This window comes from Leuresthes tenuis, unplaced genomic scaffold (assembly GCF_036924035.1).
Source record: "Leuresthes tenuis unplaced genomic scaffold, fLeuTen1.0.hap1 SCAF_12, whole genome shotgun sequence".
NCBI classification, from domain to species: domain Eukaryota; kingdom Metazoa; phylum Chordata; class Actinopteri; order Atheriniformes; family Atherinopsidae; genus Leuresthes; species Leuresthes tenuis.
The window spans coordinates 21607117-21633199 of NW_027325366.1; the positions used below are offsets into that span (position 1 = coordinate 21607117).

General features: G+C 41.1%; 5 protein-coding genes across 6 annotated transcripts; 2 read left to right on the forward strand and 3 right to left on the reverse strand.

The window, feature by feature from the left end:
• The first annotated feature begins 1720 nt into the window (after positions 1–1720).
• Positions 1721–5573, forward strand: cfap210 (cilia and flagella associated protein 210). Its single transcript, XM_072397083.1, has 9 exons — positions 1721–1816; positions 2552–2757; positions 2878–3051; positions 3139–3344; positions 3550–3706; positions 3793–3932; positions 4014–4206; positions 4346–4510; positions 4613–5573. Exons 1-9 carry the CDS (start codon positions 1768–1770, stop codon positions 4964–4966), a joined length of 1644 nt encoding a protein of 547 aa, XP_072253184.1. The 5' UTR covers positions 1721–1767; the 3' UTR covers positions 4967–5573.
• A 206-nt stretch (positions 5574–5779) lies between these two features.
• Positions 5780–11465, reverse strand: ppig (peptidylprolyl isomerase G (cyclophilin G)). The gene is made up of 13 exons (XM_072397081.1): positions 11350–11465; positions 10707–10779; positions 10317–10391; positions 10128–10235; positions 9515–9559; positions 9339–9426; positions 9197–9226; positions 8966–9105; positions 8701–8878; positions 8439–8624; positions 8261–8354; positions 7969–8108; positions 5780–7653 (listed from the first exon to the last, which is right to left on the reverse strand). Exons 2-13 carry the CDS (start codon positions 10762–10764, stop codon positions 6627–6629), a joined length of 2169 nt encoding a protein of 722 aa, XP_072253182.1. The 5' UTR covers positions 10765–10779; positions 11350–11465; the 3' UTR covers positions 5780–6626.
• Positions 11466–11925: 460 nt separating this feature from the next.
• Positions 11926–18286, forward strand: fastkd1 (FAST kinase domains 1). Of its 2 annotated transcripts, XM_072397079.1 has the most exons (15): positions 11926–11945; positions 12332–12789; positions 12880–12948; positions 13171–13296; positions 13378–13776; positions 13877–13987; positions 14647–14778; positions 14861–15347; positions 15425–15539; positions 15619–15747; positions 15854–15985; positions 16083–16196; positions 16894–17038; positions 17728–17842; positions 17938–18286. In XM_072397079.1, the coding sequence occupies exons 2-15, from the start codon at positions 12452–12454 to the stop codon at positions 18019–18021; spliced, it is 2496 nt and encodes an 831-aa protein (XP_072253180.1). In that variant the 5' UTR covers positions 11926–11945; positions 12332–12451; the 3' UTR covers positions 18022–18286. The 2 variants fall into 2 exon arrangements, with proteins under 2 accessions (XP_072253180.1, XP_072253181.1); XM_072397080.1 differs by having other exon boundaries at positions 11945–12789.
• Positions 18287–18548: 262 nt separating this feature from the next.
• On the reverse strand, positions 18549–21339 carry klhl41a (kelch-like family member 41a). Its single transcript, XM_072397082.1, has 6 exons — positions 20168–21339; positions 19923–20080; positions 19725–19832; positions 19448–19633; positions 18934–19080; positions 18549–18809 (listed from the first exon to the last, which is right to left on the reverse strand). The coding sequence occupies exons 1-6, from the start codon at positions 21245–21247 to the stop codon at positions 18698–18700; spliced, it is 1791 nt and encodes a 596-aa protein (XP_072253183.1). The 5' UTR covers positions 21248–21339; the 3' UTR covers positions 18549–18697.
• A 670-nt stretch (positions 21340–22009) lies between these two features.
• On the reverse strand, positions 22010–25321 carry bbs5 (Bardet-Biedl syndrome 5). Its single transcript, XM_072397688.1, has 12 exons — positions 25170–25321; positions 24797–24879; positions 24645–24710; positions 24309–24358; positions 23989–24116; positions 23756–23891; positions 23498–23593; positions 23173–23235; positions 22962–23096; positions 22685–22768; positions 22407–22430; positions 22010–22297 (listed from the first exon to the last, which is right to left on the reverse strand). The coding sequence occupies exons 1-12, from the start codon at positions 25229–25231 to the stop codon at positions 22196–22198; spliced, it is 1029 nt and encodes a 342-aa protein (XP_072253789.1). The 5' UTR covers positions 25232–25321; the 3' UTR covers positions 22010–22195.
• Positions 25322–26083: the final 762 nt, after the last annotated feature.

Below are 26083 nucleotides of genomic sequence, written 5' to 3' on the forward strand. Positions count from 1 at the left end.
TGGTTGTTTTTTCTAACTTAAAGACGAACCCACTCAGCGTGGTCCCGCCTCTCGTGCATCTCCTGTTCTTACGCAACCGCATAATGGGAACCAGTTCAGGCAAATGCTCGCGACCAGTCTGGTATGACTTTTGAGCTTTATGCAAGAACAAATATAGTAGAAAAAGTAGAAATATCACACGTGCTCATTGGAATACGAAATTTTCTAACTGCAGTTTGCTGTGGTTCTAGTTTCAAAGTAGTTTAGTAGTGCTAGATATTACAAAGTCACCTATTTTTTTACTGCGTAAAAGTCAAAAGTAGTTTAAAAAAAAAGGAAAAAAAAGTAGAACATAGTGAAACGAAAATCCTTCTAAAGTGGCTGAAAAAAATGTAATTTAAGGATTAAGTTGAATAGAAAAGTGAAAGAAAGAAGAATTTCATGTTCGAGGTTCAGTATGAAGGTTATCTCAGATGGCCAAACTGTTGCAGCCCAGAAGATTGTACTTGTTTTCTGGGAAACAAGCAAACCACGGTGAAACCACAACTTGACCAAATACAACAGAACTGACCCTAATCAGAGCCTTGGTTGTTTATTCTGGCCCACGCCTGGCTCACACACACACGACACGTTTATCTGAAGACATGGTCACCTATTATCTCACACCATGTAGAGTCACATTTTACAAGGAACATCAACCTTGTTCGTGTTTGCCCTCATTTCACACTAAGTCAGGTCAGGCAAGTCTTAATTGAACAGACACTGTTCATCACCTGACCCATTAGGGAGCGCATGACATCCCTCTTATGTCAGTGCTGGCCCAGTCATTTTACACATCTGTCTTGGTCACACTGCTAAAAGTGCAAGTCTGTTTTTATTGCACAGTGTGTTCATGTCCGAGTACGCCACTGTCAGCCAGCTGTGATGAACTGTTTTCCTCAGTCAATTTCCAGGGATGCCATGAGCAGCTATGAGCCTTTCCATTAGATACCATTAGATTTCAGTTCTCCAGATGTCAGTTATATACAGTATACAGATACAATTAGGGAACAAGCACACGCTTGATATCAACTTGTGACCTAATGCCCTTATCCTTACTATTGCTTGAAAATGTTTTTTTTTTAGCAGACAAGGGCAGACATGAGTAAGTCAAGCCAGCTTTATTTATATGGAACGTTGTGCTTTCCAATTTGGGTGATAAAATACATCAAATCAAAAATGTATATAAACAATTTAAAGGATGGTTTTTAGGTCTGCTAATAATTAAACATAACGCTTTCCATTCAAGGTGATGAAAAACATATTAGAAATATATAAACAATATAAATTTAGTGTTTTTAGACAAATTACTATGTAGACAAATGAATAAGCATTTTTATTGGAGAATTTATTACGTTATTTGTATATTTTGGTGAACCAATACCACGTGGTGTGTTTTATAGGTAAAAAACAATGCCTCCTTATGGTGGACAAAGGAATGGTTTCTGATTGAGGTCGTCGTTGCCTGGATACAGCCCAACAAATGAAGACCCACAGGCCTGATGTTAAATTGTCTATATTGGATCAGCGGGAGGTGTGCAGCGGAAGCGGTGCTCTGTTGTGATTGGCTATTAGGGCCAACTAGATCGGTGATTGGTTTTCAGTGTCAGAGTAGGCTGGGTCAGGCAGTAGAGCTGATCCAGTCTAGAATATAACTAGTTTACCGCATGCAAAAGCGCTAGACTCGCCTGTTTATTTCGACTTTAATAATTTTCAGTCATTTTTTAAAATCTTATATATCGATATCACATGGCGTCGGTGGGTCAGCACGGCCGTCGGTCAGGATACAGCAAAAAAGGTGATAAAGACAATAAGAAGAACACAATCAGTTATCTTAAATGATCTAAATCTAAAATCTAAATGTTAGTTTTTAATGACTCAGAATGATTGAATGTCATTTATCATATTTTTAGATAAAACAACTTCTTCATGAAATTTTCTTCCAGTTTTGGCTACTTTTCATTAATATTAGATATAGTATTCATTTTTTTTGTCATACTTCCATATAAATGAAGTATTAAAAGGTTTTAAGATTTTCTGATTCTTTGCAAATAAAACAATCCTAGTTTTCTGCGTCCACTTCTCAGGTCATATTTGGGGAAAAGCACTTTTAAAGCATTTTTCCACAAACCAATAAATGGTTGTAGTGGAACATTAAAATCTATTTTCAATATGTAGCTATTTTTTACTTTTAGCTTATCAACAAAATTGGACTTTTTTTGTGTCAGTTTTGTTCACGTCAAGTTTTGTGCAGGACCGCAACATACATTAGAGAACAGGAATCATGTAGCCCACATTCAATTTAATTGAGTTGTTGCCAAAAAGAAGAATCTTTGCTAAATACCGAGTTTTTGTATTATCAGCAATAAATGCAATGAATGATATATTACAGAACAGTATTTCATGTGCACCTTTGTCTCCACAGGCCTCAATCAAAGTGACACAAGCTGTAGTGTACATTGAAAGTTCCTATAAAGATCATATTTTCTGGATTGAAACAAAGTGTTCTTATAAATTTCTTTTACTAAAAAAGCATCTGCAGGGGAGGCCGTGGAAATATTCCAGCCCCCCGATCTGAGACGAGTCACTGTTTTAAGGAAGGCTGAATGGCTCAGGATCCAAGACGAACTGAAAGGGGTGAATAGAGAAAAGGACCGTTTGAGAGAGACGACAATGCAGAGAAAGGCTCTGCACATGCAGTCGCAAGAAGTTGTGAAACTGTGGCCCAATACCATCGCTGTAAGTTCCAGCACATCTGTTCTCAGAGATCACTCAGTATGACGTGTCTGTTAGGTTGCAAACAGTTGCACACACTCAAAAGCATAACGTTAAACCTCTGTATGTGTGCATTGATCACAGGGTCAAAGGCAAAAGAAGCTAGAGGCAAAGAAGATTCGCGACCAGATTGAGGAGGAGAAAAGAAAATTGATGGACGCTGAAGAAGCCAAATATAGGGAGCAAAAGCGAAAAGAGGCCATTGAAAAAGCCAAGACTCAGCTGTATTATCAAACCGACCGGGTCAAAGGATTGCATGTTGGTATTCTTCGAGCATTTATGCACCACATATGCACACCGCAATAGATTTCGGGATAACAAATGAGTTTTTTGCAACTTCCCCAGCGTGCACTCCTGCTTACAGAGGTGCTGAAGGAGAGGGAAGCTCAGATGGAACTGAAGCAAAGAATAAAAAGTGCCACTAAAGACGTGGATAAAGAGTTCTTGGAAATGGTGAAGACCAGAGAGGGCGAAGCTTTGAGAAAGGAGCAGGAGATGACATTACAAAAGAAACTGCAGAGACAGGCTGCTGCAGAGGACCTGAAAAAGCAGTAAGACTTAACAGTCAGCCTCTGAAGTTGTGTCATTTTCTGTTTGTCTTGTGGATTTAGTCATTTTTTATGGTAGAACTGCATGTGATTGAACTGTGGCCCCATTACTCCTGACTGATTAATTCCAACCGGGGGCCAGAGAACAAGGCTGTAGAGAAGAAAAAAAAAAGCTTTAAGATGGTATTTTGTTATTCTTGTACTCCAGGATGATTGAACAAGAGTTGGCAAAAGAGCAACAGAAGCTGCAGAACAAGAAGGAAGGAGAAGAAATCCAGAGTCTTCAAGAGCTCTATCAGTGGGAGCAAAGAAGGGAGTCGGAACAGCAAGCAAACCAGAAGAGAGACCTCATGCAAGCTCACCTGGTTGGATCGCACCAGCAGATTTTAAAGGAAGTGCATCCTCATTTTACCCCACATTACATTTACAGGTGCATGTTGTGTGTTTACAGGAGCATCTCACCAACAGGGACCTGATAAGAGCGACTGATGCACAGAAACAGGAGGCCGAAGAGGAGCAAAGGAAACTTTTTCTCTCTGCCAAACAGAAAATTATGCAGTTACGGAAAGAAAGAGAAAAGGAGTTGTTTAAGTAAGACCCTGCGCAGTGAGTGTGAAGATGCAGGTTCTGATTTGCATATAACAATCATCAGTGGTTTTTTTTATCATCAAGAGAGGCTCAGCTCCGCAGAGAAAGGATCTTGAGCAAACTGACAGTCACACAGCAGGAGCAAACTGCGAGTGAGGAGCAGAGGATTGCTAAAGCTGTCGCTGAGCGGGATGCAAAACAGGCGCAGGTGCAGCTGGAGGAGGAGGAGAGAAAGGCTGCGATGTTGAAGTCGATCGCGGCACACAGAGACGTCATGGTAACAGTGCATTATATTTTACCGGCACTTTATAAATGGGGGTCACAACTTGTTGGTAATGTTTCAGCTAGAATCTGGACAAGTGGAGCTGCATTAAACTAATGTGAATCACAACTGTGGCACCAACTGTCTGTACCAGAAACGAGAAAAGGAGCAGAGGGACAAAATCGCTGAGCAGGACACCCGAGACGCACTGCGGTCAAAGAGGGAGGCCGACAGAATATTTTCCGAGAAACAACAACTGAAGGCTAGGAAAATCAGAGAAGAAGAGAGAAAACTGCGAGACTATAATGCTGCACAGCTGGTGGTTATCAGAGAAAATCCACTTTGTCGTTTCAAAGCTGAACAATTATAGCAGGTGCTGTTTTAGAAGAAGAAATGTTTATCTTTCGTCTCTCAAATACAGGCTGAAAAAAGTGCCAGGCTTCAGCGGCTGAGAGAGGAGGAACGCGAGTTTGAGGCGAAGAACGCGGAACTCACCGCTGAGGAGGAAAACAAGTTTCAGGAGTATTCGCAGCACGTCATCGGCGCGGCAGCAGAAGCTAAGAGAAATGTGTTTCCACTTTACAAAGCTGCAAGAGAAGGGATCGGAGGTGGGCACGGTCCTGTTTTTGGTGGAGTCAGGCCGAGCTACCTGGTTCAGGACCGTACTGGTGCTCAGATGCCCAAATATGTCTCTGGTGCCACAGAGAACATTAAAAAGCTTCACGAAGCTGTAGATATTCAGCATGCAAAGAGGAGGCTTGGATTCACATGGTGATAGGCAGGGGGTTTCAGTCTTCCTTCACAGTAAAAAAAAAAACCTTTCTGCAGTTTATCTAAAGCTTGATGAGGTCTCAGCAGTCTGTCAGGCAAACTGTTCTTTAAAACTTTTAGTCTCCCTGAAATGAGGATTTTTCATTTCGGCTGAGCTCTATTCCACCTTTAAACAAAGTGGAAAGGAACACTCAGCGAGTATCAATTGGCTTGAATTGGACTATATTATTGAAGTGCCTTGAGGTAACATTTGTTGTAAATTGGCGCTATATTAATAAAACTGAATTGAATGATCCAGTTGACTCATAAAGCCACACGAACACCAATGCACAGCTTCAAGTTAGCCCTATTAGATGATGATTACTCTGAATGTAAGGCTGGGATCTATGAGGAGAATGTTGAAAGCACTGGATGCTGCCTGTATTGGTCTATAAACTGCTTGAAAAATGTGTTAAAATAATTGCACCTGGTCACGGATGCCCATTATTTGTAAGAAAACACAAGTTGGGAAAATCTCAGGTACAACATGGAGGATCCGACTAATGTGAGATGTGAAATAGTTGTGATTGGGGGACACTAAAAACTGCTTTGGATCAAAGGAAATACTGTCAGTAAAAAATACAAAAAGAGGAGATAAACTGCTGTTTATTCTTTTATGGAGGTAGAATTTTCTTTTATGGAGGTAGAATGTGGCTGTTTTGGGACCGACTTGGACACTTTGAAAACCCTTAAAACATCCACAGGACACAGGATGTTTTAGCTGTATGTAATCAGCCCAACAACCCAAATGAAGAAAACAATACAGAGAAGGCTCCCATTTTCCTGAAATGATATGACTGTTTATTTTTGGATTTTTCATTGCAAATAATGTTTTGGAGTCAGAATTTACAGAGTATTAAAAACTATTACAAATCAAAACGGAGCTTTTTTTTTTGTTTTCATTTCAATCAATCAACACTCCAGCAGATCACTTGTGGCCAACTTGCACGAAACGGAGCTCACAGAAACCGCTTTTAGTTTGTCTTTGAAAAAAAAAAAAAAAAGGTTAAAGAACAGGATTACAGTACAAGACTTGTTGTGAGTAAAAGTAGTGGGTGTGCCTATTTCATCAAACACTGAATACCGGAATAAGCATGGATCACAGTACGAATATTCTCTCTCAGACTCAGTATAAAGTAACTTGACATGGGTAAGAGTACCAGCAAACTTGGAAAAAAAACCAAAAAAAACTATATCAGGTCAGCTCAAATATAATAAACCAAATAATAAAGAAAAACAAACAACAAAAAAACAAATAACTGCCTTCAATATGACTTGTTCTTGTCATTAATTTAAAAGAACACCTGGTACTTGTACAGTTTTGGACAAACAGTTTATTTTGAGTCTTTGAGTTTAAAGAAAAAAGAGAAGAAAAAAAAAAAAAGGGGGAGATTTTAGAGTTCAGCTACTGCTTGCACGGTGCAGCAGTCACCACTGTCCTTTCTTCTTTTAACCTTAATGTCGATCTGCCGCTGTTCCACACGTGTGAGCCGGCGGTTTGACTGACTCGTACATGCGTTACATGAGGAAGAACTGCGGGCCGTGAATACGTTCCACTGTAGGTGGAAAGCTGGTGTTGCATACTGCATGAATTGTGGGTATAAAAAAAAAAAAATATTAAAATATCAATCGCTGTCAGAGCTGGAGCTAGAGCTCGACTCCTTCCTCTTGCTATCGTTTCTCTCTCTGACTTTTGTACTATCTGGTCTGGCTGGGCTTCTTCTGTCTTTGGATTTGGAAGCACTATCGGCTCTTCTTTTCGAATCGGGGCTCTTTTGGCCCTTCCTCTTATCTGCTCTATCACTCTCAGAGCTGCTGCTGCTGCTGCTGCTGCTGCGGCTGCGGCTGCTGCGGCGCCTCCTTTGGCTGGCAGCTTCTCTGTCTTTTCTATGAGACGATCGGTCCTTGCTCGGGTCTCTCCTACGACTCCTGCTTCTGGAGCGTCTGCTTCTGGAGCGTCTGCCTCTGTGCAAGTCTCTAGTTCTGTTTCTGTCTGGACTTCTCGATCGACGGTCTTTATCCCTGGATGTTCCTCGTCGCCTAGTCTCCCTTTCACTATTGTACCGTCTTTCTTTGCTCCTGCTGCGTTCTCTGCCTCGGTCTTTGTCTTTCTCCCTTTTTTCTTCTTTATCTTTGGACACGGCTCGTCCACCTCTGTCTCTGTTTCTGCTGCTGGATCTGTGCTCATCTTTTGCAGATGATCGCTCCTTGCTCTGCGACTTGGTCCTAATTCTCTCACCATTGCTCCCTTTTTGAGCTTCTTTCTGTTTTGTATCAGCTTCCTGAGCCTTATTTCTATCTTTACTGTGATCCTGGTCCGACTCCTTTTCCTTCTTATCAACATTTCTTTCTTTACTCCTGGAGCGGCCTCTTCTATCATCACTTTTATGCTTGTTACCTTTATCTCTGCTTTTTGATCTTCTATTCTTTTCTCTGCTTTTACTGCGACTATGAGATTTATCTTTTTTCTTTGCCTTGTATTTGCTATGCTTCTCATCCTTCTCCACGGCGTCTTCTTTGCTTTTAGATCTATGAGACCGAGGTTTCTTATCTTTTTTACCCTCGGCTGTGTTTTCATGCTTCGTGTTGGAGATCCGTCTCTCCCTCCTTGGAGCTTTAGTTTCTTCATCCTTTAGCTGGTTCATGTCACCTCTGTTTGAAAAAACAAAACAACAAACCAAGAAAATCAATTAAGAAAAAATCTTAATTGTGCTTTAACATATTCGCAAAACTGGGCTTTTTTCTAAATATTCATGAAATCCAGGTGTCTTTGCATTTAAACTAATATCTGCAAATTCTCAGTTGAACAGCCACTGCAAGTGCACTGCAGGGATGTTAATATCACAGTCTATGCACACGGTTTACTGTATAAGGTCACACTGTGGGAGAATGTCCTGCATCTGCTCCCAATCATTTACACTCACAGCTTGATGCACACTTGGTAAAATTCGAGTGAGAGGATCTTACTTGTCGCCCTTAATCCAGCGCTCTCCTGTAACCGCCCTCATCCTCTGACGCTGCATTTCCTGACGCCAGTGCGGCGGAGTTTCGCTGCGTCGAAAGCGATCCCGAGACCTCGAGCGAGAGCGGGATGGAGTCCTGTATCTCTGTTTGGGAGGAGTAATGATATTTCAGTCCTATAATTCTGAGAATAAATAAACTAGAGCAAACGCTGGTGATAAAAGAAATCTCAAAGGGACAAAAAAAAAAAAAAATGTGTAAAAGTGGAAAATATTCAACACAACTGCAGGGCACCTACCCTCGGTCCTCTGCCTTTTATCTTCCTGCCTGAGCGAGTCGTCACCTCCATTCTCCTGTGATATGCTGACTGGGAATTGTACGATATGCCAGTACTGCAAAAATAAAAACGAGAAATTGAAATAAGGTCAGCTTTACGTTGGGATGTTTGTCCTTTTGACTGTCGGTGAAACACTAACTTCTCTCTTGGCCTGCTGTCCTTCTTTCTTTGATCCTTCTCGACCTCCTCGTTGGACCTCTGGACCGTCTGAGGACTTCTCCTCATGAGGAATCGATTCTCAGGGATTGGTGGGATTTCCTCAGGACGAACAGTGGATGTAACCAGCTCTTCTTGTTCTTTCTCTTCAGCGCTCTCAGCTTCTGACCTGTGAAAAAGCTCCGATGTGAGACACTGGGAGTTGTTTGCAGAGTAGACGATGACAACTGACCAAAGGCGTGTACCTTTTCTTATCCTTCTTCTTTTGTTTCTTTTTGAGTTTCTTCGCTTTCTTTTTCCGCTTCTTGGAATCTTTTTCGGACTCTTCAGAAGCAGAGGACGACTCCGAGGAGCTCTCAGAGTCACTGGAGCTGCTGCTGGAACTGGAGGAGCCTTTTTCTTTCTTTTTTTCAGCTTTCTTTGCTAAATAAATGGAAACGGTGTCAGAAACTCTTGGCAGAAGTTACCAAAAACTCATTTAATAAATTAAACTAGTTCAAACAAACAAACCTTTTGATTTAGGGACGAGCTCTCCACAATTCAAAACTTTCACCTCAGCATATGGCCTGCTGTTAGGATCGGATTTCTGGCTCTCCATGGTTTGAACAACCTCTTGGCCGGAGATCACATGGCCAAAAACCACATGGACACTGAAAAAAAAACAGTGGCATTAATGTGTAGCTATATATCGTGCGCATTGTGCACAATGCAATCAATTCGAATGTCAAATACTGCACTTACCCATCCAGATGTGGGGCAGGTTTTGTTGTTCTGAAGTGTCACCACAGGCCAAAAAAGAGAAACAAGACATAAATTCACTGTCAAGTATTGACGACTCGCAGGTGAAATCAGAAAATATGAACCACTGAAAAACAGTGCTTACATGAAAAACTGTGATCCGTTTGTATCTTTGCCCCTGTTGGCCATAGACAGCAGGTACTCCTTGTTGTGTTTAACCGCAAAGCTTTCATCTGAGGGAAAAGGAGAAGATTGTACTGCCATCTTGAAGCCAACGCCGGTTTGGATAACAACTGACAGCTCTGACAGTGGCCTCTTTACCTTCAAAAAAGCCTCCATAGATGGACTCGCCTCCTCTTCCATTTCCTATGTCGTCAAAGAACACGTAAAACATAAGGAAAGGCTTCGACATAAATACGCCATAAATGCCATAACCGGAAATGAAAACAAACGCTGGGTTTCAATCCAGATGAGAAGTAAATTAAAAAATTACTATCGAGATGACACTTCATAGGAAATAGGTATTTGGTGACGGTATTAAACTTTGGTGATTTTAAGGAAGATTTTCCACTTTTTGTCATTTCCGTTCACTTTAACCTTTGTGCAACTCCAAAATGCACATAAGGAAAAACAGATTCACTACTCTACGCATACACTGGCAGGGAACACTGCACATTGTTCAATTGGCCCGAGCCAGATGTTTGTGCATGCTCACAATCAGCTCTTCTGGATGAAAAAAATACGTCCACAGCTGCAATCCACCCAAGTGTTGCTTTTATCGATGATTCGATGTTATTAAGTTGAAACCAACTGCTATATGTCACAAAACTCGCCGCTGACGAAATAAATCCTGGATTATTCTCAAATGGGTAATATTTGGACACAAATCCTAGATTTTCAACCCCATGTAAGTCATTCACAACAAATAGCTCACCTTCACTGAAGTCTCCACCTTGAATCATGAAGTCTTTGACAATTCGATGGAAGAGGCATCCTTTGTAGTGCAGAGGTTTCTGAGTTCCTTTACCGATGCCTTTCTCACCTACATAAAACAGCAGCGCTCAGTAAGATTACTCAGTAAGATTCTTTTTGTGGAAGAGTCTGATGCAGAAAATTCATTCACCTGTGCAGAGGCATCGGAAGTTTTCACAAGTTTTGGGACAGATGTCTGCAAACAACTCCACCACAACTCTGCCAACTGTGGAGACACCGGTGTCAGAATAATTCATTTCTGTTTACGCTCAGGTAGGCTGAGCCGCTGTCATTGAGTTGTCTCTCTGCCTTATTTTAGACAGAGTCTGACAATAAAACAGCACCACAAACACAACCTCTAAGTGATCATATGTCAAACCAGCAGCTATATGTGACGGGTTTCCTCATAAGGTTATCATTACAAGCCTTGGGGCATAGGGGATGTATCCAGAAGCTGCCATATTACAGGTGTTTAACTAATAAACAAGCACTTCAGTTAATGAATCACAAAGCAGGCAGAAAGCTGAGGTCCTCATCTTACCAAGAACATTACTGATTCCGATGTCAAGGAAGCAGCGAGGGCGAACCTTGATCCCCATGATCACATAAAACACCTGCAGGGAAGACACAGATAAGAGAGAATGATAACCCAAACCTGACCAACCCACGACCGTTGATGCATCATACGGCAGCAGCAGATATGATCATCTAAATAACTCTGTGAGAATCGCTAACGGGCATATTGAAACTACACAAGAGCCACAACAGACAAAACAACCAATGTGGGCCACTTACACTGTATCAAATATAAAAAAAAAGTAATCAATGAAACGCTTTCAGCTCAACGTGGCGCTGTGGCGGCAGATGGGTTACCATTTTCAGTTGATTGCGATTCGTCAGTTAGCTTTAGCCACCGAGCACCATTAAAAACGACCACCTGAGACGATTGCAATGATATATTTGAATGTCCAAGAGCCACAATGGTTCGTGTTTTCAGATTCGTTCATTTAGGGTTTAACGTAACACCATTAATCGGACACACGGTCACCCACATTATACAGGCCTGGTGTTAGCATTAGCAAGTACGCCGAACCTTAGCATCAACCAGACATGCAGAGGAGGTTTAACTACAAAATGTGAACCGCAAATATCACCGAGACGTCGATGATGTTAAATCAAATCACCTGGAAATCCAAGGATTTCAGTCCATACAGCGAGCAGCTTTTGCAAAAGACAAGAATTAAGTTTCATTCAGTGTTGGGCTCACTGTTTTGTAAAGATGGCGCGACTGGGGACGTCAATGTATGTGGAGAGGCGTGCGCCAGATAACATTGGGATTGTATACCCTAAGTGTTACCTGTCAGGAAGAGGTTCCCCTGAGATATTTAAATATTTTCCATCTGGTTGACATTCAGTGCCATTTTTATCCAAGATTCAATAAACCAAGCAACTAAACCGATTCAAGCGCGCTGACTTTTCTTGCTATTTTTTCCGTTCAGATTAAACCGTGGTCATGTTTATAACCTCAGTAATTTATTATCCGCAATTTTCAGGTGTATGTCACTTTGATACTTCAAATGTTCTGAAAGGTACCGAAGGTTCCTTTGTATTTAGGGTATTAAAATAGGAAAACACCCCAACATGTCGCTTTAAGCAGTTGTACTGGCAAACAACTCCAAACCACCAATTTATGCCTGATAGGCATAACCCAGGGTTGCAAGTAGCAATTTGTTATTACATCACTTGCTACGGAAGTAAAACTTCGCAGCACACATGCTAGGTAATTTTGACTTTGAGCTATTTTAACGACTGTATTACATTCGTGGCACAAAAATAATGCATTAATTTACTTAATATGAGAAATTCTAGCGGATATATCCTATTATCCGTGGATAACAGCCATTTAAGTTGATAACCTCTGTATCCACGTGTGCACCGCTTTAATACACTGAGGCTGGTTGAGCTAGTAGAGGCTGGCATCTTGCTTAAGTAGTAGAAGAAAGTCATGTTAAATGCTCTAATGGGACAGGGCTTTTTTTGGCCTCTTTCTTGAGGTCAACATGTCACACTGAGTGTCACCGCCATGCAAGCGCTGGAAATATGTTAGACCTTGACGTACAAGCTGGAATTGTATTTTAGACGTTTATACTTTGCATTGTTTTTCAGCTGATTCAGGTACTTAAAGAAGCACCACACGAGCCTGACAGTCCGCTGACACTGAGCTGGACAGTGGACGCCGGTAAAATGGAGACCTATGTGCACAGCTAACCTGAGCCCAGGTCTGCGATGATGTATCGGCTTCGATGTGTGAACCCCTGCCTCCGAAGGCTCATTCATGGGAGTGCAGTGAATAAAGACCAGCTCCTGGAGCGGCTGCAGCTTTGTTCTGCTGAAGACCAAGTGTTTGATGTGGTGGGGAATAACAAAACCAAGCTGACAGTCGACCATGTGAGCCATGCTGTGGGGATGCTGTGGCAGTTTCAGAAGGAGAGACCTGAACTGCTCAGGACTGTCGACCTCGTCAGGACTAACCCACAGTTCTTGACTCTCCGGGTTTTGGCAGAGAACAAAATTGGTCTTATGGATGATTTCATGTTGGTCGACATGCTTTATGCTTTCCTCAGGTATATTAATGCACACAATCTGTTTAGTGACGATTACTTTGAATTCTACAAACTTTATACCAACATATTTAGTTGCTTTCCTCTCTGTAGGCTAAACGTTGAGCAACATGACTCTCTTGTGCAGCAGATGGTTTCAGAAGCTTGGCTGAGGATAGACCGGTAAGTAGGCATAACATTTTAATTTTGGTCACTAAGCTTATTAATTGAATTTTAATGTGGTCGCCAAAATATTTTAAATGTCCCAGAACCTAAATGTCTAAAAATGCTCCACAAATTACTCTATTTACATGGGTATAAATCAGGAAAATAGCAATATTTAATTCAGTTACATGTGTTTGCTGATTTAGCCATTTATACACATTCTACACAAACTTTTTCCAGACTTCCAATGTCATCTCTGTCCAAGTTTGCTGTCTGTTTGAATGATCAGCACCTTCAGCACAGTCCTGTGATGGGTCACATCACCAACATTTTGGATCAGAGGTTGTCATCTATCAATGATGCCAGGTTAGTGATGAGACAAATATGTTCAAAGACCCTTTGAATGTATGAATTGTGTGTTTACTGTGAACAACATTGTTCTTCCAGGATCCTAACCACGTTGATGATTGCCGTCTCGTCCCTCGTGTCCCCCCGGCTTCGGGACGCTCTCATCCAGAGAGCAGATCACCTCCTTCACACAATAGATCCCTCAAATTACAACACACCGCGAAGAATGGTGCAGTTTCTGCGCAACATCAAGTACATTCACCGGCCACTTATGGAGAAGTGCAATGAAATCTTCTTGCGCAACATTCCCAGGCTAAATGCCGAAAATATCAGCATTATCTTGGGTCTGTATCAGTCCCTTCAGTTCAACAACTGTGACTTCAGGCTGGCTGCCAAACAAAAGCTGATCGAACTGATGGACTCAAGTACTGATGCTTTCTCCTTCTCTAAACTGTTTGTTGCTCTGGCTCCCATTGCCAGTCCGGAGATCAGAGAAAGGTTGGTGTCATGATCAACCAAGTGATGCATGAGTGGACGTCTAATATTTGCAGCAGTCTTTTAGTCCCACTGGTCTACTGTGTGGTTTCATTCCTCACAGGCTGGAGAATACGGCCCTTCTGTTGGCGGAGGAGTTCAACGCACATCAGGCTCTGGGTGTAGCTGAAGCACTGGAGGAGATCCAGAGTCGAAACCTCAGCTTGTTGAACAAGTGAGTTCATGTCTCTGCCATAAAACACCAACATAACTTAAGCATCAGGGCCCTAAATATCAGAAAATATACACTTATTGCAAATAAATCCACGTTGCAACCATACGTCCGTGTTTCCATGAAAGCTTTGATGTGTAGAAGGAATGTAGAAAATATTACGCAATGGTTTGCAAATCATTTAAATTCTGTATTTAATTGAAAAGAAGGAAAGACAACATACCAAATGTGGAAACAGAGAAATTTGGTTTCTGTTTGGAAAAATGTATGCTAATTAACGTTTCGCTTTCAGAAGTTCTTCTCAGATTACAGGTCTTACAAAATTTTGTTAAAAGGAGGAATTGCAACAACGTGTCCTGTCATTTTCCAAAAATCTTGGCATCAAAAATAAAGTTAGCATATATAAATATATCATAAAACAATAACATTTCTAGCATATTTTGCTATTTCAAGTGAAAATCGTAATTGTTTTTCTTACATTATTTTACTCAATCTTTCCAAGCTCACTCGGCGTTGACCGAAAAATTCAAATTCAAGGGATTCCTATTATAATGCTGTGATTTAAAAAGAAAAAAAAATTTTTGATTGATTTTTAATTTTAAAAGACACATCTTCACTGATTTGTTAAAATGTCAATTGGATATTGTCTCTTTATTTTCCAGAATCGCATCCGTAATCCAAAAGAACCTTCATGTCTACAAGTCAGTGGAGGTGGCCAGAATCACTCAAGCCCTTTTTCTGTTGCAGTACCAGAACCCAGAGCTCTTCGCTACACTAAGGAACATTTTGATTAAGTAAGTGTTGTGACCAAATGCTGCGTTCCAATTTGACTGAATGCACAGTAGACCGAACAGTTTTTTTTTTTTTATCTTGCAGGTTTTTGCAGAACAGTTTTTACCCCTCTGAAGTGACCATGCTGACTCGGGTACTGTCTATGCTGCCCAACCCGCGGGTTGACGAGAGTGTGCTTTCTCGGATAGACGCGGTGGTTGCACAGTGCAACCTCAGTGAGCTCAGCACCATTTCTATTGCTATTGCCAAGTGGATCCGGAATGATTCCTCCTACCGTCACACCACCCACAGCAAGTACATCGGACTGCTGCAGAAGCTGAGCCGCTGTGGCCACGACAGATTACAAACCGCTGACAAGTTGGACTTGGTGCTGGAGGAGCTCAAGTATATCTCGGGGGAGTGGTTTGAGGAGATGCTGCTCGAAGAGTCCATGGTCACGCTGAGGAGGATGACGGATCAAATTGACTGGACCATTGTCCCAGACTTGGCCTTCTTCCTTACCAGGACAAATTACCTCTGCCCTACTCTAATGGACAGAATTGCCAGTGTGGCCATTGAACACATTGACAAGGTGCTTTAAGAGACAACATTTTAACCTGGAGTGACTGCATCTTTTTTAACTGTATTTTACCTTGTCTCCATTTTAAGATCCACCACTCAGCAACATATGCCACCCTGCTACCCTTCTCCGTCCTGAACTATGATCCCGTGCAGGCAGACGAACTGTATGATACTTGCATAAAGCGTTTCACTCCACACATCAGTAAGTAAACGTCACACTGCACTTTCTGTTTCTCCCATTGTAAGCTTTTACTCACCCTGTTATGTATATGTTCTTTTAGACTCCTTCGACCCACATCTACTAGTCCTCACGGCATACTCCTTGGCAGTAGCAGATCATTTTCCGGAAGAACTGATTAGAGAAATCTTCAGCATAGACTTTCTGGGAAAACTGGACTCTCAGCTTGAAAGTACGTCCCTGACATTTCCATCTGTGGCAAAATAACTATCCATCTTGAAATGTAAGCAAACTCTGTGCATTGGGACAAATGTAACGATTTGTATTACTCCTTAAAGCTCTGCCTGAAGCTCTCAATATGCGGACACGACTTCGCCTTATGGAGCTCAATCGTGCCGTGTGTCTCGAGTGTCCTGAGTTCCAGGTGCCTTGGTTTCATGAGCGCTACTGCCAGCAGCAGCAAAGGAAAGGTTAGAGGAGGCTCTAGTATTCTGGTTTTAGGTTGGATTTTAAGTTGTGAACACTTAAATGACCTATAAACTATAAGTAACCTGTTTTTGTTTTTAGGGAATGGCCACATCAGTCCCGTACAACAGCAAATCCACAAAATGCTGGGTGAAGTTCTTGGTGGAATTAACTGTGTGCGAGTAGCAGTCATCACTCCGTATTTTTACACCGTAGGTGAGTATACGCTGTTGTTGTGTCACGTCTTCTCTTTTCCTCCAAAAGAAGTCACACGGAGCAGAAAGCATCGAGCTCAGATTAATCGATTGGCATGAAAAACATGTTTTCAAAGTTAAAAGTGTGACTTTTTCTATCTGGGCCCCATTTCTGTCATTGAAAATTGAAGAAATACTTAATTAGTGCCAGTGAGGAACGTTATGTTTTCTTGCTGCACTGAGAACAGCTTTGAGTTATTTATCATGAGTCATTTGAGAATAATCATTGTGCAGAGTGAGCAGGAACGACGAAGCAGCTGACTGAACGCACTTCTTTGTTTGAGCACTATGTTATGCAGAGGGAGCGCAGTGTTGTCCTTTTTGTTCATCAGCATGTGCAGATAAGGGCTCCAGCATGGAGCCAGCGTTCTTTATCACTTTAAGTTTCGTCGAGCCTCTGATGCTGCTCCCGCAACAGATGGCTGCAGCATCAGAGGCTGCAGTCTTCACCACAAACTTGTAGACGATGGTGCTGACATTGCAGGAGCTAAGCTTCCTTAAGTGATACATTCTGCACTGAATCTTCTTGTTGACAGCCTCTGTGTTGCATTTCCAGTTTAGTCCGTTGTCCAGGTAGACTCTCAGGCATCTGTATTCCTCAGCCAATCCTCCACAATCCTTGAATTTTCCTGTATTATTTTTTTTTGTTGTTGTTTCAGACTTTGAATGCCAACTGGACAAACACTCACAGCCGTTGCCTTACACTGAGCCCAGTACCCTACAGATCTCGGACAGAGGAACGGTTGTCTGGGACTCGAGTTCACGGGAAAACACCTGGGCAGAGTTTCCACCTGGAGCTCAGCGGTAGGAGTATACACTGAGCACTCGTCAGCCACAACCAGCCATACGTACGCCACCGACAAATTAGCAGCAGGCCTTGTTGTTTAAAAGTGAGGCCAGAGTCATTTCAGGCTTGCTTAGTTTACCTTTTAAATAATCACTTAGATTGTGATACTGGTCTTTGTAGCTGGGTAAATGTCTCGGGTTCTCTGTTCTATTCTTGATGATAAATATATAGTTTTTTTTCCTTTTTGTCCATTGACATTACATTGATTTAGATAAATCTTTTATCCAAAGCAGCTTACAAGTGAGGAGCACATAGATGGAAAACTATCAGTACCTTCCCTAATGATAATCCTACATGTAGAATAGGTAAATGGCACGTTATCGTCAGAAGTGGGATAAAGAAGTAGGTCCCGCTGAAAGGCCACGGCACCCACTGAGGAGTGTTGTCTCTCTCAAATCTCTCAATTCCTTGAGAGATTTGCTTTGTCTTTAAGGATTTTAGTATGACATCAAAATAGTGTCCACATGAAGGCCAGAGCCAGTGTTTCCCAGCAGATTATTTCACTGTAACAACATGATATTCACTTCACTTAACATTGTTGTGGCTAATAGGTGTGTGTATGTACAGAAAAAAAGCCTAAATATGATAGACCAATAAGACCTCTCAGAAATTAAAGCCGTTTTGTTTTTCCTTTTTTTTTTCTCAGCGTCGCTGTGGACTTCCTTGATTCAAGGCTCTTCTGCAAAAACTCTCACCATATGAAAGGTGAAGCCTTGATGAGGAAGAGGCACCTTGAAATTCTGGGATATCGTGTTGTTCAGGTGAGGGAACATTTCTCGACACGACACTGAAATTTCGCATTCAGAGTCGGCAATATTGTGAGAAAGAAAGCAAAGCTTTTGCTGTTATCTTACAGGTCCCTCACTATGAATGGAACTCTATGGAGCTCTCAACACATGATAACTGGAAGGAATATCTGAAGAAGAAAATACTCGGCTAGCTCTTTTCCTGACGACCTTATTTATAGAGCAATGACAGAAGTGTTACATTCAGCACCGAGAGCTTATCCTGGTTTTTCAAAAAGCGTTTTGGAAAGCAAAACGTTTTAAAAACCATAGAGTCAATACAAAGTGCTCCTTGTTTTTAGTTTTAATGCTTAGTCTAAAGTTAGCATGAATCTACCTCGGTCATGTTAAGTGAGAGTGTGTATCGTATGCTTTTGTATCATGTAACATTTTGAAAATGAAATAAAAAGCTTGTATTTTGTGTTTTCCACACGTCTATCATGTAGAGAACATTTTGAGTGCTTAGAAAAGAGGAGTGAATTATTAAGATTATCATCACAACTGCAGGTTTGTGATTTTATTTCTTTGGATATTCGCAGACTTTCGTGTAGAAAAACAGCATTGTTATCTATGAATGTTTGGTCAGTTTGCACAGTACTTTGGATCCTTGGCAAGAAACTCCAATATTGGTAGTTGTGTTTAAAAGAAACTTTTCGTCTCATGACGTGGAAAAAGGACAAAATAAAACTATAATACATTTTATTAAAATGACTAAACCTAACAGGGTAGGCGAAGGACATATACGATATGATGGATGACAATAATTAGCTTCTATGTAAGACGATTTACATACAAACATCAGTCCAACAGCAGTAACGTGAAGGTCCCACGTTACAGTTTGGGCATTTTAGCTGCATTCAGGCGCATCGTGACACAGGAGGCTCCAGCTGCGTAACGCATTTCTCTGATCATGCCGCTCCACTGTTTGGAGTCTTCCTCATACCTGGTAAAGACATTTTCAGAAAGTACATGTTTAGAACTATGGGTTTTTTTTTAAAAGTATTTTTAAAGTAATAAAATCTTCAAATGTAGCACACTGAACATGCAGAACAAAAACTCAAACATACTGCCAAATGTCGATGACTTCAGAGGGCGCACACTCTTTGTTCTCATTCTCCACCATGGCAAAGCCTCCTACAGCATACAGCAGCCCTCCGCAGCTGACCAGGTTGACTGAACTCCTCTCCTGGGGAAACTCTGTGAAAGGTGTCCACCTGCAACAAAGTGTGCCATAGCTGTGTCATTCTGTGCTTTCTGAACTGTTATTTTGTTGGCTTTTAAAATTCAGAACTAAGAGGAGATCGCAGGATGACACTTTCCCTGCTTTTTCTTGGAAGATTAGATTTTTAAAATCTTTTTCAGACTAGATGAAGTCTTAATGATGAAACCATGTGAAATGATGATCCTTGCCCAAACAAATATACATGAAAAAGCTTCAATGTGGGTTATATGGCTCATTTAATCACTAGGAAGTCAAATTTAGAACACAGTTACTAGTTTTGTAGCATGACATACAGACACAGTTGGGAGATAATTTTGTCATTTTGGTTAAAGAACAACTCGTATGTTTCTAGCACTTACTTGTTATTTCCAAAGTCATAGGCTTCACATGAAGCTGTCAGGCCATCTTCATTGACCCCCCCAGCAACAATAATCTTCCCTTTGTAGATAACTGCTCCAAACATGGATCTCGGTGTCTTCATGGGAGCCACTTCCTTCCACTCTGCCCTCTTGTGGTTGTATGCAAACATCTTATTGGACGCTTTACTTTACCAGTAGAGAAAATGATCGTCAGTAAGTGTTTATATGAGAGTAATATTCTGACTTAATATAACATATTTTCGCGTCGTATTCTTACTTGTCATCTGTCTTTCCTCCAATACAGTACACCAGCCCATTCTCAGAGACCACACAGTGGCCGTGGATTTTCACAGGCAACTTTTTAGTTTCAGTCCACTTCATTTTTCTAAAAGCACACATCAAGCAGTGTGTTTAACACTGTTTGCCCTGTTCATAAGACTCCACCGAACAGACATGGTTAATGTATTGAACTTACTCTGTGTCGTAGCATATGACTGTGTCATGAGACTCATCGGTCTGTAAATCTTTTCCTGCTACAGCAAAGATGAGATTTTCAAATTCCCCCATGGCAAAGAGACACCTTGGGGAAGGCATGGGTGGCAGAGCAAGCCATTCAGCAGCAAGACTGTCCAGCTGAAAACAATGTTTAAACATGTTTCAACAGCAAAGTATGGGGTTTCATTTTGTTCTTTTTAAATGAATTTAGCAAGGTTTCTCTACCTGGTAGAAGTAACACTGCAGTGGGTTTTCTTTGTCCTCTTCATCGACAAACAGTCCTCCCAACACATATAGATTGTTTTTCTTGGTTGCCAGACTGACATGGTTTCGGGGGATTTGGTCAGACATTGCTCCAAGAAAACATTCATTCTCCTGGCCGTCATAGGCCACAGCAGCAGTGTCGTTAATCATGAGAATCATGTCTTTGGCAAACATGCCGTATCTGCGATTGTTGTTCAGGTAACCAGGCAGCTCTCCTTCTTCTGTGTCATCTTGGCCCTTTTTCTTCTCTGGCAGCTTCCCTGCAAACGCTTCCTTGATGACTTTGATTTTTTTGAGAACCTCAGGATCAGCCTTAACGAGGTCATCTTTTTCCACCTTTTCCTTGAAATACTTCTCTGGGAGCAGACGGAAACGAATGTACTCAAAGGCCTCTTGCAAGGATTTCACACGCTTGTCCTTGTCTTTTCTGATCCACCGCATGACAGTCTCGTACACGATCTCTTCTTTTTCCACATTCAGCGCATCAGCTCCGATGATGGCAAAGAGTTCGGGTGGAGCAAGCTCCAAGAAATCCTCATCCTTGGCAATGGTCTCAAAGCGATCGGCAATGTAATCTCGAGCCGCCATCGCCAGTCTGGCACAGTTTAGCATCAGTCCCAGTCTGTAGATGGCAAGGCAGCTCTTCCTGTTCAGCTTCTTCTGGAGATAATTCACACTAACTGTGAACACAGAAGGGATCTGGAAGCGATTGGCAGCAGCCAAAATATCCTGTACGTTGTCATCATTGATGTCAATCTCTGCTGAATACATATAACTTACAACCGCCTCCATAATGTTGGGGTCAAGATTCTCCAGATCAACCTCCTTTGCCTCAATCTCCTTTCCATCCTCTGAGAAGAAGAGCTCCCGGAAATATGGACTACATGCTGCCAGAATGAGCCGATGGCAGGGGATGCTTCTGTCTCCAACCTTTAGGATACAGTCAATTAACTTATTCTCATTCAGAAGCTCTTTGAGTCCATCCTGCAATAAAGTGCTCTGAAACAGGCGAAGATCTTCCCTCAGGCCTTGGGGATCCATTCTTTCAGGACAGGAAGTAGATGGAAGAAGGGCAGTTCGAGACTGATTGTCCTAACTGCTGAAGACAGAAAACTACAGGCAGCCAAGTCTGAGGCCACTTCAATATAACCGTGCCCCTCTAAATATAGCCAACCACCCCATCCATGAAGAATTCAGGTTGGCCAAATCGGAGAGCTCACACAGCTGTCATAAAGCACAAACAACTGTGGGGCCTTGTCACCCCAGTGATTAGTAGCAACATTGTTACGCAGCCAAACAGAAAGAACGCTTGATATTTTATTGTGATCTCCTCTTATAGGATGAATTCAAAAGTCTGAGGAATAAAAAAAAGAAGCAGAAGATGATTATGAAAAATATTCCTGTGGCTTGACCATTTGTTTTAGTGCTCTTATTCATGTTTACACACATGACTGACATCTCCTACAGTTATATGAGTATTCTAGGGACATGTACATGTGGAGTGACTCACAATTCATTGATAGCAATGAGCACTTCCCTTCCAGTGTGTGTGATTCAGTATTAAGTGTGTGAGACATCCAGAGAGGAGTCACCTAACCGGCAGACAGGGTCAGCGAACAGCTGCTGCCACAGGAGCTGACTGTTTGTCCTCTTAAAACATTTTTCAAATACTTGTACATCTTTGTCTTTAGCCTGAGCTCACTGTGTTCCTTCCACATACGGCAACAAGCCTACTTAATCCGATGATGCATTAATAAAATGTGAAAAAAAAAGTCTATTTAATACATTTTATTCAGAGTAAACAATAGAAACTTGAAAGAGCTAAAGAAAACCTTCTACACGATACAAGGAACTTCACAATAAAGCATGTAAAAGACAAACTCTTCATACATAAACTGTACAACCTTTAAATGGCACTCTAAATAAATAAAGGTTCTATTGTCTGTACAAACACACTATGTACATGGAGCACACATGTTTCATGTTGTCTCAACCCATCACTTCCCACAGCCCTTGAAGTGTAAAACCATCCTTTAGCTTTTCAATGGCGAGACCCATCTCCTCGGAGAAAACTGGCTCGCGGTCCTGATGCTGTGGAATTACATAATATGTAAATTAGGTTTCCACACACTTTAAACAGACCACATGCTGTAAAACATCAATTATTTCATGATCATATTAACTAAATGAGGGAATGTACCTTATTACCATCAGCGAAATAGGCCTGTAAGAAAGGCAGACACGCACACAGACATGTAATTAAGCAGATATAATGGAAATGACCAAGGTTTTCACCTTGTAATACTAGGTTATTGTTGCCTGATGAGCCACACAAACATGAGCACTAGGCAACATAAATTCATGTTTGATCACTATGCTGAAGGACGTGAGCTCACAGCAATTCTGAGAATCTGAAAACTAAACCGTTAAACTCCCAGATGAGTGAGTAGTGTAAGGATGGCCAGCGGGCTCACTCACTGTGAAAGCATCGGTCTGCTCATCGGGCTCAATTTCCACATCATCAGGTGGCTGTTCCACCGTGAGCTCCTCCAATGGCTGGGGCTGGAATCATTGTTAGGACAAACAGCGCTATGACAACATGATCAGTTGCAGAAAAAGCCTGACATATTCATGGAAATGTTCGCAGCTGTTTATTCAAAATTAGAAGGAGAGTTTTTAGTGCTGGCTTGGGTCAGGTTTAGGTGTTCCGTTGCGAGGGGTTCAGGGATTCTAATATCTAATAATACATGCCTACCTTTTCCTCCATTTCATAGTCCACTCCAAATATTGGGTTGGCAGAGTACACTTTATGCAGGGAATTGATTTCTTTGAGTGCATCTTGAAGCTTTTCAACAGGGTCAATCTTAAACCCAAGAACGTATCCTCCGCTCTAAAACCACAAAGACAGAAGGTTATGCTAAAGAAAAAAAGCCCTTGTAAATGCGATTATGTCTGATGAATGTTACCTGTCGCGAACTCTCTATTACCAGAGCCAAGCCAAACTTTGAGTCTCTTATTCTGATTGACCACTTAGGGAAAAAAAAAAGGTATTACATCAAATAACACCAAAAACTGGACTTTATGCTGCCATTTTGTTCACTATTGACCCACACAAGTGGCACAAAATGTTGTCATTTTACTGTTTAACAATAAAAAGTATTTTTAATATCTAAAATAATATTATGATGAGTTTGCCTTCTATGTAAACAGGGACAATACAATGTTAGTATAAAGTACAAGATGACAAGTGCCTTATAGTGCAGTTAATGATCTTTACTGGTCTGTACTTACAATCTGGAGGTAGGGAATGCTGACATTGAAGCTCTCATTCATATTAGCATGCCACACAATTCGAACATTGGTAATAAAGAATGTTCCAAGGTTCCCCTAAAAGAAAGAACAGTCAGGTGAACGGTAGTTTACACAAGTGGAACAAGTTCAGTTTTAGTATGCTTAGGCAAATGATCAGAGACACACAGATTAATTTAGCAAGACTGAGCAAAACTGAAGTATTACTTGACAAACAAACTTCTGAAACAACACCAGTACCTGATCACTGGATAAATTCCAAACACCATTGATTTTGTCATACACCTGCTCTCGGGGCAGGAGTCTAAGCTGCTTATTTTGAATGAGAGCAGCTCGCAGTTTCAGGTCCCGGTACATCTTAGAGGTCTCGTAAGCCCTGTAAAGCACACATTTTCAAAAAAAAATCTTTAGTGAGGCAATAATTGGATTCAGAATTTCCTCCAAATTAAAGATTCGGCTCAGTGCTGCTTTACCTGTGTACAGCAATCACAGAGGTAAAAAGTCTCGGACTTCCTGGGACCAAATTTGTAAAAATGAACTCAAATCTTGTGTTGTTGGACTTTGTTAAGATGTAGAGGGCTTCAGTTTGGCCTCTCAGTTTCTGAAAAAAGCCATCAATTCCAAAGTTAGCCTGTTCACCCATTATTTATCACATTTACATTTTAATTACAGCAATTTACAGATTCAGAAAAAATACTTCAGAACTGAAAAGAAAAAGATTTATTACAGGATAATATGGATAATATACTGTATATAATAATATATCTAATAGGTAAAACACAGGTCTGCTTACCGAGTTAGCTGTCCTTGTTGTGATGTTAATAATGGAGTTGTAACCGACGGCTGTAAAGAAAAAAAAACATGTTCTTTTAGACTAGATATAATTTAATTTATTCATTGGCGTCTACTTTTTAACTTGAGTAGTCAATGTCAAGTCAGAACCCTGTGGCTCAAACAACAGTCAGATATCTGACTGGTTACAAAGCCTCCTGTTTCCCAGTAACCTCTCTTCACTTAAATCTGTTTAGAGAGAATGGAAACGTGATGTCCAAACAAAGTTTGAATTATGAAAACTGCTGCCACAGATAGAATCAAATAGTAAGGCATTTTGACATGCAGGTTTACTCACACAAGTTGACTCTTGGCAGAGCCAGAGAGTGCCAGATGATTCTCAGGTTTGTTACCAAGAGTCGTCCTGCAAAAAGAGACGGCTATTATAGTTTTTTAGCCAAATGACCAGCCACACACAGGTGGTTCAGATAAATGTAAAAAAAACCCCACCTCGATCTCCATTGTTTCCTTTCGTGTCTTCAATCGAGTCCAAACAATCTATCAGCGCCTCTCCTGGACGAGTTTTCATCTGCCTGTGTACAAGAGGGATTATCATATTGATTATTAGATATAGCCACTAAATGTATCAGATGGTCGCAGACGCTCTGATATCTAAAAACACACATATATTATAAAGCTAACGCAAGACGCGCTTTCCTGAATTATTATGAAGCTAAACGCATTTGTTATCACTGGCAGAAGATTAGTTACTTGAGGATAGGTTGTAGCGTTCGCTAAGTCACTTCGCTTTGTCGAGCTAAGTGAACTAGCTGGGACGTACGACAAATAAAAATGTTCTCAAACAATTTGAACGTTAACTTACTGTGCCGTAATGTCAAATCTGACGTCTCTGTCTTCCCAAAGAGCATCTAATGCGGACGCCATGACAACACGTTAGAAAATCTTCTGGTTTTACCAAAAACCTACACCTGGTGAACTAGCTAAACATTGGACAGGCTAATCTGAAAAGCTTGCCTAGCGTCATAATCACCGTGGCAACAGACGGCAAAGCCAAAGGGACAAAAATAGTTATGGACTCGTAGACTACGTGCAATGCATTCACTGACAGTATATTTTAACTGCAAAATAAAAATAAAAATTTGTATCGCAGTCATTTAATCATTTGTTTGCTTTGTCTGTTTATTTTGTTGTTATTTGCATGTGACATACCATATTTTGAACTCAAATATAGCTTACATAAAAAAGACATTTTCTTGAAAAAGCTTCTTGTCAGGGGATTTAGTACTGATTTGACAAGACATTGTATATGGGTGCTCGAATAGAGAGTAATGTTAGGTGTCCACAAGGAATTGTATGGTGATAGTTGACAATCAGGTAAGTTTAAAATGTTTTCCACATTAAATCAGCTATGGCTTATTCATCACCTGACTCTAATGTACTCCTCATGGTGTAGTCTTATTTTTCAAGATAAGGAGGACCAAAGACCAGTGCATTTGCACAAGACATAAGAGGTTTTTATACCATTAAGAAATATCCTCCACCTAAATAGTTCTGCTTGTGCCCGGTTGTGTAAAAGTGTTCATGGATCAGCCTTAGTTTAGTAGTTCACAAGAATAAATGATCAATGGCACAACATTCCTCTCCCAAAGGTCCAGCATCTAGTCTCCGCAGTTACCAGATATTTACAGACTGCCGTTAAGAAAAGAGGGGATACTAAACAGTTGCAAACATTGACCTGTCCCAACAATTGTGAAACCTTTTGCTGCCATCAAACTC